The sequence below is a fragment of the Neophocaena asiaeorientalis genome, unplaced genomic scaffold (genome assembly GCF_003031525.2).
Source record: "Neophocaena asiaeorientalis asiaeorientalis breed wild unplaced genomic scaffold, Neophocaena_asiaeorientalis_V1.1 scaffold59, whole genome shotgun sequence".
In the NCBI taxonomy this organism is placed as follows: Eukaryota; Metazoa; Chordata; class Mammalia; order Artiodactyla; family Phocoenidae; genus Neophocaena; species Neophocaena asiaeorientalis.
Genome location: NW_020174268.1, coordinates 12,554,345 through 12,566,935, shown reverse-complemented (window position 1 = coordinate 12,566,935; position 12,591 = coordinate 12,554,345). Strand labels below are relative to the sequence as shown.

General features: G+C 43.5%; 1 protein-coding gene across 1 annotated transcript in view; it reads right to left on the bottom strand.

The window, feature by feature from the left end:
* Window positions 1–360: 360 nt before the first annotated feature.
* The window catches only part of DCLK1 (doublecortin like kinase 1), a 325,749-nt gene continuing 313,518 nt past the window's right edge, over window positions 361–12,591 (bottom strand). Inside the window, exon 17 of the mRNA XM_024755592.1 lies at window positions 361–1,370. Within this exon, the coding sequence (XP_024611360.1) occupies window positions 1,206–1,370 (165 nt within the window). The 3' untranslated portion in view covers window positions 361–1,205. The remainder of the gene's footprint in view (window positions 1,371–12,591) is intronic.

Genomic DNA, 12,591 nt, shown 5'->3' with positions numbered 1-12,591 from the left:
TCTCCCATTCCTGTTCTCCCTGAGAGACTATTATGTAGGTAACCCAAAGATGCACATGGAATTATCTTCCCAATGGTTTATTTCTTTAAAAACCATTTTGAGACTATTCTAGATTGTTTGCCCACTCTGCTTTCTCCTCGGCCATCTTGCCGAGCACCTGCCTCTGGGCCCCTATGCCCCGGTGCTCCTCCTTTTTACGGATTCCATACTCTATGTGGATTGCACACTGAAGACTGAAATGCATGAAAAAGCAGGTGAGAAAAAGAACAGGATCTTGTTGCCTCTTTCTGTTTGACATTCCAGCCCTATAGAGCACCTGGCAATTTATTGCTCTTTTCCACCAGTTGTGTGTTTTGTTTGTTTTTTCCTATAGAGGTCTCATACTGAGCAGGCAGACTCTCACTCACCAAACACACGACAAGATATGGTGCCTTCCTGAGGGTCTGCGCTGGCAGTAGCAGCAGCTGAAGTGGAAGCAGCATTTCTGGGGCGTCATCAGTACATCTTCATATGGAGGCAATTTGGGGGTGAGGGCACCATCTATATTCTGGGTCAGGCTGTTGGTCACAGGCCCAGGTCGCCTCCACTCAGGATGCAGGACTCAGGGCAGCTGACAGACCTCCAATGCAAAAAAAGCCCCTTTCTTAATAGGATTGTGAAGAGGAAAGAGGGGGTGCTGAGGCTCAAGTTATAAACCTGCCATGTTCTAAACCCACAAAAAAGGACACGCAAGATATCATTCTAGACGCTCTTCTTGTCTGGACATCTCAGCATCTAATAACAACCCCTTGATCTGCAGCAAAGTCAAGAAACGTGTGTATAAATCCAAAGGCCTGAAAAATCCCCCAAGGGTTCCCCATAAAATCCTATGCACTCAGAGGGTTAACAAGTGCTATGTTACATACTGCAGATCCTAGATTGACTGATGAAAACATTCATTGCTTCTATGTTTAAAAAAGTTGCAAAGTAGCCTTAACCCTTTGAGGACCCGATTAGCAGCAAGTTGCCATCTCCACCAACGACAAGTCACAGTCTCATTCAGCAAAGGGAAATCGCTACAAGGATACCAGAAAACACACTGTTCTGCTCGGCCATTCAAGCATTGAGTGCTAGGTAGATCAGATGAAACTGTTTTACATAAATTTGGAAAAACAAATCTCAGAGTCTCAAAGGGTTAAGCTAGGACTTCGAGTAAAAGGGTCTTGTTAAAAGGGCGAGTTTGGGGAGCGAACAGTCTCGGAGGAGCTCGGGGAGTAGTCTTCCGATTCCGAGTTGAGTTCGGGCGGAGCTGGCTGGGCCTTGTACCGGCTCCTCACATCCGGGTGGCGTCTTCGTCGGAAAACCTGCCTCTCCTTATCAAGAGCGGTGGTCTAGCAGGGGCATAAAATGAGAAAGAGGACAATTAGGCTGAAGGAAATGGCAAAAGGAACGATTTCTGGAACTTTCTGAGGTCAGAAAAATATGCTGGCTAAGTTAACCTGTCCACGATGACTCACTTTTGGTGACCACAGTCACCACTGCTGGGGTGCCCTCTGCTCCCCCAGAAGCAGCTCCTAAGGGCACCTGGTCATGACATCACAGGCACAGGCAGGATGGATGATGTCGTGGGTTCAACAGCTCCCTGGCCCTCCCCAGACCTCCGCTAGCACCACATCTAATACCCTCCGTCGCTCCCAGCCTAGCCAGAGACCCCCCCTGGTAAATGGGAGCCTCGGGCCTGTGTGTCTGACACGTGAGGACGCCAGGCATGTCTCGTTCATCAACATTCAGCTCCAGGCAGCTGTCTAATAAAGATGAGAGGTGATGAAGTTGTCAGACATGGAGACAGAGCCACAAGCTCGTCCTGTTATTTTAGCACCTCCTCATTCTAAATGATCTTATTATCTGTTGATGAGGGAGTATGGCTCAATCTCTGGCAAGGATGGGTTTAATCTGAATGAACCCAATGCCTGAAATTGAAAACTGCTTTGAATGCAGTTAAACCTGATGGAAACCTTCCCATGGATTTTCCTTTACAAAGTTCATTTTCATTGTAGTGTGTGGTAATTTACGAAACTGAGGTTCGATGTTGTAGGTATTCCAACTCTTGGGGCCCTATGCCTCCTCTTCCTGAGGAAACCTCATATGATCTCCAGGATGTGCTCTCTAGCCATAGCTCTGGAAGTTATTATGACATCAGGATTGGGAAGGGCATGACTTCATTACAGATTTAATGGGTGTGAGGAGGAACGGATCATTACAGAGAAACCTTACACAGAGGGCAGAAGAGCAGGTACAAAGCCTGAAGAAAAATGCAGAACACATATAAAAGTTGAAGGCATCCTTGTTTGAAAGTCCCTCTTTAAAAGGATGTAGCCTGGAGGTTATTCTGCTTTTAAGAGATTACTTTTCCTCTACAGGGATATATACCACCATTTTTCCTCTTGGAACTGTTAGCTTCTTCAAAGAACAGAGATAAATTTATAGCCAGCCGGGTTCTGAGAACAAAGTGAAAACTAAGCCCCTCATACAATTGCAGTGTAGCATTAGAGCAATCTCAGATCTAAAATGGGGCAATCAAAGTTCCAGAACGAAGTAATAAAGAAAGAGAGGCAGTGTGTAGAAACCAGTACAGTAAATGGCTTCATGAGGCTGAACTGTTCTGCTTTAAAAACTATCCACACACTGAATAACAGTGTTACAAATCAATGAGGAAGATAAACTTTAATAATTCACTTCTCGTTTCACTAGATTGTTAATACAAGGATTCAATAACTGGTGTGTTGAAATGTCTACCTTTGATTCTTCGAAGTGTCGAATTTTTAAGGACCCTCAACTCACATACATAGTTCTTGGTCTTATACCCACCGATTTTATGATGTTTTTCAGCATCATAAATCCAAATTCCTAACTTTATTTAAAACATTGTAAAGTTACAACACATGGTATTTTGCTTTCAAAGCAAACCGAAAATGCTCTGTTTGTATAGAGTTGAATGTAAAAAACAGGCGTCTATTTAGTCTGACACATAAAAACCACTCTGTAGTTAATCCAAGAGTAATATAAACGCTTCTCTTGGTCATAAAAAATATTTTTATTTCTACCTTCTTGAGAAAGAAAACAGTCACTGGCATGGGACTAATACTGACTAGTGGACTGAGGTTCTCTAGTGTCGGGGAGAAAACTGCACAGCGGGTTTGTAGTCAGAAATTTTGAGTCCTGTTCCGTCCACTGCTGACCATGGGAACCGTTCACTCAGTTCTCAGTTAAATAAGGAGCAGGGATAACGCCCTCCCACCCTCCAGAGTTGTTGCTATATATAAAAATGGATGTGCAAATGCTTTCAAAATGGTGAAGACTCCCAGAAATGGAAGGTGGTGTTTTGTTTTGTTTTGTTTTTCTTTACAATGTAAGAAAGATATTGTTTTGAAATGAAGGAACTGCAGGTCAGAGGAAAACAATGCAAAACAAAGCCCTCATTAGAACTTACCTCAGAGTACCTTCCCTCCCTGCCTACTCTCGCTGGCACCTTCTCCATATTTACCTCATCTCCCCATAATTGACTCAATTATTCCAAGTCACGCTCTTGGCTGTCAGCACTGAAATAAGCCATTTCTCCACCAATACTGTAACGCAGTTTATGCAGACGCTGGTGGCACTCATGGGCTTGGATGGTCCCATCCCCCTTATTTTCATGTTCATTTGTCCAGATGCTCATAAGGTCAGTCACATCCTCTTCCTTACTTGTCCCTCTGCCTGGACAGCCCTTGCTCTGTCCCATTTAAGCAGTCAGTCCTGGCCACTCCTGCCAGTTTCTCTAGTTAGTTAGCAGCTTTTAAATGCTGGCCTTTGTTGACGGGCCTTCATGCTCAAATGCTCCTGAGCTTTCAGTTGTGCTGATTCACCAGTAACTTCACAGCAGCTATTTTTGGAGACATAGCATGTCATGATCACAGGTCATGGAAAAGGGTGTGATGGTTCTTTCTGTTGGATGTATAGACTCTTAGAATTGAAAGAGCATTTATAAAGCATTCTTCGCCCGGGGCTTTGCCTTTACAGGCAGGGAAACTGAGGCCCAGGTATGTGGAGAGACTTGCCCGTATCGCATCACTGACTGGGAATAGAACTCAGTTCTCCTCCCACGTGAGGCCCAGGCAATTTCTTCCCATTTAAAGTCTATTGAAACAGAACTCAAAGGAGCCACCGCACTCCAGTGGTTCCCTCCTCCGGTCCTAGCCAGGGTGAGCCAGGGAGGAGATGGCACGAGCAGCGTCAGAGGCCAAAAGACTAGAGCGTCACGTGCTGATGGCCCGAGAGCTCCCTCAGGGACAGCAAGCCAGCCTCCACCACGTGGACAATCCCATTCTGGGCCTGTAAACTCCTAGGGAGACCTGGGTCTGCTGATTGATTGATAGACAGGCAGTTCCTGACTCACCCAGGTCCTTGCAACATTCTCAAATGCTACACAAGCAATGCTTAGTGCCCCCAACAGACTTGCTCCCAAAGATGACTGAGAGGGCATCACTGTGCACAGACCTCTCCTCCCAGGGCTCTTGCTTATTCTGCTTCTGGCTCTACGGACTGTGGTTCATTTTAAGAACCTCTCTGTGTTCCCATGAAGCCCAGTACAGCGATCACTGGGCATCCTGCCTGCAACGCAGTCGACTCTGATGCACTGTCTTCCCTGCCACATTGTAGACTCTGTGGAGGGCAAGACCAAGTCTGGGCATCCTGTCTGTGTTCCCCACAGCTCACAGCACACAGGAGATACTCTCTAAGTGCTGTGGCTTTAGAAATATGAGAAAGCACAACAGAGGTCGCATCATTTCCCTCTAGAGCAGCCAACCCCCAGCCCATCCTGCACACAGCAGGTCCGATTTGTTTACAATTCCTCATAAAGTTGGACTCCTTGTCCTAACAGTCGCAATGTGCTTACAATAAAAACTTCCAGGGTCTAGTTCCTGTTATTACTCAAAGCGATCACTGTGATATCAGCAGACTTCATGTCCCCGTTAGTGGGCACAGCATCCAGTTAGCTTACGGTTAACCACGCCTCGGTTTCCCTTTGGAAATCCCCCGCTCACGTAATCTGTGCTTCCAGTGAAGGGGACCCTACCTCCATCTCTGAGGGTGGGGTGCAGATGGGTTTGTGACCCAGAAGCAAGCCTGTGCTGACTGTGTTCGCCAATACCCGTGATTGGTTCAGGATGGGTACCTGACCCAGTTCATGGGACATGAGGAGACTTTCACTGAGACTGCACATTCACAGTGAATCCCAACTGAGAGGATAGCAAGCCTGGAGCTGCTTCCCACATCCTGGTACCACGTGAAGTTCCAGACCAAAGCCATCACGGGGAGGCAGAGTGGAGGGATGGAAAGAAACCAAGCCCTACCGAGTGCTGAATCCACACATCGCTGAAGCCAGACCCAACCTTTGGACCTTTCACATGATATAAAATCATACTTCTTCTTTTTGCTGAAAGCCAGTTTGGTTTGGGTTTTCTTCCCTTGCAATCCAAACAAACAGTCCAAACTGATATCTCTCTGAAGGTACTTTAATCACGCTCACCTCTGCATCCTGGCTTACCGTGTTCACCAACCTGACATCACCTCTCCCACTTCCTGCCCACTCGCATTTCTCTATTTTCCAAGATTTGATCAAAGTTTACCTTCGGCATCACACTTTTTCTTTCTAAATTCCTCAGGCAAGTATTGTCTTGACCAGACTTTTGACACTTACTGCACACAGGCCTATTACCTTTCCTTTGCACATTTCCCAAATCCCATGCAAGCTGCTCTAGGGTAGGATCTGAAACTTCTGTGCATTTTTCCAGAATGCCTAGCCAACTGTGACACACATATAAGGGACATATTAAATAGTTCTCAGTTAATACAGAATTAGATTATTTTAGGTGATTATGTACTTTCCGAATAGCAATGACAAAAGAAAACAGAACCCCGAACAACTCTGTAATACAAAAGAGTAAGAAGTTAAAGGTATTATGAGTCCAATATTTAAGAGTGCAATTTGTTTTAGATATGATCAAATGCTTACATTAGATAACATTAATCACCTCATATATTTATCTACTCAACAACTACATATTGTGGTCCAATTCCTTATCACAGTAAGCACTGTTATATATGATATCTTTAGAATTTTAAGTGTAGCTATAAAATTAATTGCCTCTAAAATCTGTACAGTTAAAATTTTACAGTTGAATTCTGTGGCCCAACATGTAGTTCAAGACAGATGAATTCAGCAAAGAAATAGAAATAATAGGCCAACACATAATTTTTTAAAGTATTGCTATAAAAATATATATTATCCAACTGATAATTTTATCCCCAGAAAACATTCAAAACATAACTTTCCCTCTGAAGTGCTGTATCATAGATTTAAATTCAGGGCCCTTTCAACCATTTCTGAAAGACTGCTTTCCTCTTTTTCAATCACCAAAATTTCCTAGATATCAAGGAAATTGGGTCTCTCCTCCCTAATGCCTATCTTTGTAAGGTAAGGTGGTCCTAAGTCTTGATGTTCCATTAAAACTTAACACTTCCTAACGGATTTATTATTTTATTGGTTATTTTGCTCACGGTTTGCAGCTTTGTGGAACAGACATGAATGGACTTGCAGTAGAATTCCCAAGTGTTTCCCTCAGTAAGTTATCACTTCATTAAAAGCTCGTAAGACAATCTGAAGCCTGCATTATCACATTTTGGTGCTAAGTATCACAGGTTAGAGGTGAGCAAGAAATCTCTTGAGATTCTGGAGCTGACCAGTAGTAACCAAATAGGAAGCTCTAATCTAGTTATTTAAAATATGTACCCAATAACAACGGCTATGTCGTGTGCGGGGCTATAGCCAGCTAACAGTGGACTGGGGGATCCTGACAGACCAAATAACTGACCAAATTAAATGATATGGAGAAACTAATATAAACCTGCTCTACATGAAAGAAACACTGCATATCCCTACCTCAGACCGCAAGCTCTTGGTGATCAGAGTGTCCTTAGGAGATGCTAGATGAAGTGTGAAAACCGAGGAACAGTTAAGATCATGCCAGTTACCTCAGCAAATCTGGGGGCGACACACATAGCAGTTGGAGCTCTTAGAGAAATTCATATCCATCACATTTTGGTGCCTGCCCTAACACCAAGCATGCACGAATCAGAGACAGTGCTTGCCTAATACCCAGAAAATTTATTCCAACAATAGATAGATCTTTGGCCTTTTCTGTTACAATAAAACAACACTATCCTCCACACAGTACTCAGATATTTTAAATCTTCTTTCTGACATTAAATTTGGAAATCAGCATAAATACCTAGGAGGTACCCATCTGGCCTATCTTTGCAATGTTATAGGAAAAATACAGCATGGAGGTGGAAGGTCAGGAATGAAGTGAGAATATGAATTGGAGCACTACTTTGTTTTTGCAAGTCTGAGTCACCCACATCTGTGTAATGCTTGCCTTGTCTGGTAGCTTTAGCTTAATCCCCTTGGTAGCAGCAGCAGGGGGAAGTCAGGAGAACCAGCTTTTTGTCCTAGCTCAGCTGATTATGTGACCTTGGACACGTTTTCTAACCACATCAAGCCATTTCCCAGTCCACAGCCTGAGCTGAAGTACGGTGCCTCACTCCTAGGGAAACTTCCACCTATGAAATACCTGAATATGCTTAATATCACCATCAATCTACCAAAATGGGTTATGTTTTTCTCTTTGTAAACAACAGGCCTTCCAGTCTATGGATCAAAAATATTTCTGTTCTGCACTATGTGCAGGACCCACAAGAGATGTACCTCGTTTAAGTTCGGAGGCAATGTTTCCTGTCGTGGCAGTAATTATTGGATTTAAGTAACTGCATTTTTCAGAGGCGAACGGTGACTGTTTTTCCTTTTTCACTTTTCTTAATTTATTGCCAGCCATCCCAAACAGTCTTCATTTCATTAATAAAAGAACATTATCGTGCATGTTGCCTTTGAGCCCATCCATTATTCATACTACCTAGGAGACTGAGCCAGGGATGCAGCTGTTGGGGCATTAATCTCAGGAACGCTCTCTCCTTTGCTTGCCCTTACTCTGTAGGGACTGAGTTACGATTTGCTTGCCACTTTGGAAATGTTTTTTGCTTGATAGTAAAATTAAACTGACACCTAGATTGATATATCCACCCTTCTCATTTTTTTTTTTTTTTTTTTTTTTTGGCTTGCTGTCATGCTTATTATGGTTCTGTTTCGTTTTGCTTTAATATCCCTTTGGGGTCTCGCCAGGCAGGAACTGCACAGTATCTGGGTCTAAGACACGGTATTTCCCTAAAGTGAAGGTGACCATTTAAATGGCAAAAGCAGGCTTCATGAAACCAGCGGCCTTCAAAGCTCCTTTCTAGGTACCCATCTCTTAAATGTGATTCCGCATTTCCTGGTGGGGCAGGGCGGCCCCATGCTTCCCCACCACGTCATAAATATAGGCTCCTCCCGTTGATCTGGTTCTTAATAGAATCCCACATTGGTCCAACTCTGCAGAGGGTTGCTGATGGCCTCCCATCAGGGGGTTAAAATGACAGCCACTTGCTGAGGTCAGGTTTCTAGAGGGCAAAATTCATGTGTTTCCTCTGCCCTACGGCCCCTGATTTTCTCACAGAGGAAGCTAAGCTGAGATGCCATGTTGTTTTTCCTTCATCATGCCAGTAAACTAAAGGACAGCTGTAGGCACAGTTTATCTTAAGAAAATCTATGAAAATTTAGAACCTACTAAGCAGGTAGATTAAGGGGTAACTCCTTTTATTACAAAAACAATTTTTTTAGCTTTGCCGAAGAATTACTCTTGGGTTGCTATAGTGGGATGCTACTGTAGAGCATCTCATATGTGATTTGATTGTCCAAACTCTTAAAAAAACACATTTATCTTCACAATCAAGGTTTCTCTATAGTAATGGTCCCTTCATGGGAAAATTCAATCATTCATTAATTTAACAAATATTTATTGAAGTGTCTTCTATGTGCCGTGCATTCCACTAGCTGGTGGTGATACAGTTTTTAACAAGCCTGCCAGGTGGTGCTTTTTTTCTTTTTCTTTTTTTTTTTTTTTTAATTTGGCCATGCCACACAGCTTGTGGGATCTTAGTTCCCTGACCAGGGATCGAACCAGGGCCACAGCAGTGAAAGCGCCGAGTTCTAACCACTGGACCGCCAGGGAACTCCCTGCCTTTTAATTTGGAAACATTTTTCTCCTACAACAGGAATTGAGAAACTTTTTCTGGGAAGGCCAAGAGTTAATACTTTAGACTTTGTAGGCTATATGATTCTCTGACACGACTACTCAATTCTGCCCTTGTAGAGTAGAAGCAACCATAGGTAATTTATAAATGAATGGGTGTGGCTGTGTGCCAATAAAACTTTATTTAAAAACTAGGCAGTGAGCTAGATTTGGCGCATTGGCTGGCTGTAATTTGCCAACCCACGCCCTAGAGGATAACTTTTTAAACTTACACTTCATCAGGATTTGGGGCTATAGAGTAAGTAAAATTTAATGCCCCCAATTCATGAATAATCTAACATATAAGTTATTCAACAGTTTATTCCAATCAGAACATCAAAAAAGGTCACGGTTCTACTTTAATTACAAATGCTTGGATCTGGACAGAGATCAGTTTTCCCAGGAAAATCTGTCTCTCATGTGGTGTGGAGTGGATGATTTTATATTTTCTGGGCTCCTCATTTGGGCTGGGTCCATGGAGGTGCTTTTGCACAGGCCACTCATGTCATCTTCATGACAGATGTGGAAGGTTGATAATACTCATCTCATTTTTATAGATGGGGAAATTAAGAATCAGAGGAGGAACATGTACCTTGCCCAAGGTCACAACACAGTAAGTAGGACAGGCTGGATCCAAAACCAGGGCTTCCTGACACCAAAGCCACAAACTCTCCATGCAACTCTCCGTGCACAGAGCTGCCAATCTTTAATCAAGTTGGTTTCATTTCAATTTTCAAGACTTTTTAGTTTCTAGAAGTGTCATGTGTTTGACATGTATTTGAGAATTGTTTGACTTCAACATATGGATATCTACACTCTTTCTTAATAGAATAAGTGTGTCAATACTTATGATTAAGTTCTTTATGATTATTCTTTCCTACACATTTATACCTGATAAAACCTACATCCTATCCATAAACATCACTGAGGAACATACGGAGGCAAAGTATGGCAGGAAAGAATACATAGAATAGAGTGTAGGCATCTTTTTAAATCATAAAGGGGGAAAGAGGTTCTGAAGCAAGATGAAAATAAATACGATACCACAAAATTGTCCATCAATACCGAATAACCAGGAATCTCAGGAAAACATACACACTTTACACCCGATCAGTAAGTCTTGGAATGCCATGGAAATTTCTCATTTCTAATAGCAAGTACGTTAAGTTTTAAAAAGACAAGTATATACATATATTGTTGGGACCTGCTCTTAAGGGGGCTCTGAAGGTAAAACGAAACAAAATAAAATCTCAAACAGCGAGCAACCTGTTGTTTGACTTGGTAAAATAACACAGATGTCTCCCTAGCCCTATGTCTCTCTCTATGACCATTTGTGGAACTATAATACAAAGTACTGTGGCCCAGCTTTTGAGCCTCCTGGCCAATAACTCACTTTTTAGCATCACGGTACAGCTGCCCTACCAAACCTCATACCTCCCCTATACTCTTCTCTGCAATCACAGTTTGGATGGTTTTGAAGTTTAAATCTATGCCTCTTCTATGTGTTAAGTGCTGGGGTACGGAGGGTGGTTAATCCCCTCCTAGAACAGAGGCCCCTCTCCTTCCTTCCTGCAGCACTTTTTACACTCATGGAGCATGGGGAGACTTTTCTCGACGGCAGAGCAAGGCCAAGGCCACCGACCCTAAAGCAACCTGTGCCCTGCAACTTGCTGTGTGCCTTTGGAACCCTCTTCACACCACGTGGGGGGTTCCTCTCTGGCTTTTGTGGGAACCGGTCTTCCAAACCTGCGCCGAGCAAGATGCATTTACCTGACCCCACTCCTTTTCACACCCGAGCACGACAGCATTTAATAGCCTTGCAAGGGCTGCGTACGGCTGCTGCCGCTCTGCCTCGTTACTCGCTGTTTCAGGACAGTGCTTGAATCTAGTACACACACGAGTCACGTCAGGCCTGACCTCAACCCCCCTTCTGTCCTAGCTCAGCTCTGCGTTATCTCTCGTTTGGCGTTCTTAGCGTATGTCTTGTTTTGATACTTGTTTCATTTAATCAGGTTCTGGCTGTTGCCTTGTTCTGCATGCAGAAGATGCAGGAATTCTTCTCCATGTGCTGCTGGCACAGTACCTGCCACAGGGACAGCTTCACTTGAGAGAGGCAGGGATGTGTGTGAGAGGGTGGAATGGCCCAGGCAGCTCATTCCTGGGAGAGGCTCACCTCCAGACTCTGGGGCACAGGAGCAAAAGGTCTCCCGGAAAAGGAAGCTATGCAGGGTGCTGCTGCCCTGGCTACCGCTTGGAGGCATCCCTCTCTTCGAGGCAGGAGAATGAAGGCAAGGAGGAGGCATGGCCCCCACCATTTCTCCAATCCCCAAAAAGCCTACTAAGAGGGACATGCCAATTCTGGGCACCCCGAAGAGCCGTTTCCCAAGCCTCTGCCCTGATGTGAGCTGCTTTACAAAACACAAGCTCCTCTCCCAGGCGTTCCGCTCAGAGCAGTGAAAACAGCTAGGAGCACTTGTAAACACAACAATTGGGAGTGGGGATGTTTCACCTGCAATGATTGCGTATGTTAAAAAGTTGGCTGCCACCATGGTTAGACAAATGCTCCCACTTCCAAGGAGATAAAAGGCGAGCATCTGCAATCAGTGAGGAGAGTGTGTTCGTTCCGGGCTAAATGGCATTATAAAACTTCCTAATTAAGCATATACGCCGATGAGTTTTTAGCATCATTTCTCCAATTTAGCTTTACATACTGGGTGTGCTGTTTGGTACAGCATTATCTATAAACGTTGTTGTTACTGCCCCCAGCTGGAAAGCAGAGCAGTTTATGTGGGAAAGAAAAAAGAGATTATCTTCCATCTGCTCCTGCCCATTATTCAGGGATGTGTCATTTTGTCTGCTGATGGGAACCATCGCTAGGATTTTAGTCAAATGACCTTCTTATACTTGGCTACGTTTATTAATTACTGTTTATTTGGTGTTTTGCACTCACCCCTAAGCCCACAAATTTAGTAATATAATTTTCTAGAGGTTTTTTTGAAATTTATATGTGTAATTTGTGTTATACAAATATGCACAACTGTAGTGAGACCTATTTGATGCCCCTTTTTAATTGTATGTCAGCTGTACTCGCAAATGTTTGGTTAATATGCCTGAGGTTAGGAGACATACAATTAGAAAAGGATGGAGCATGATCCGATTTGTAGAAAGAACAAAACCAGGCAAAGCTAATTAATGGGGACAGACTGCAGGTCAGCATTTACCCTTAGGGCTACGTTGAGATGTGCACTCTTCAAAATGTATATTATCTTTCAGGAAAAAGTAAAAGATGGATGGATCATCTTCCATGTAAAGAGTCTGCACAAAGGCAAATCATGATTGATTCGCACCC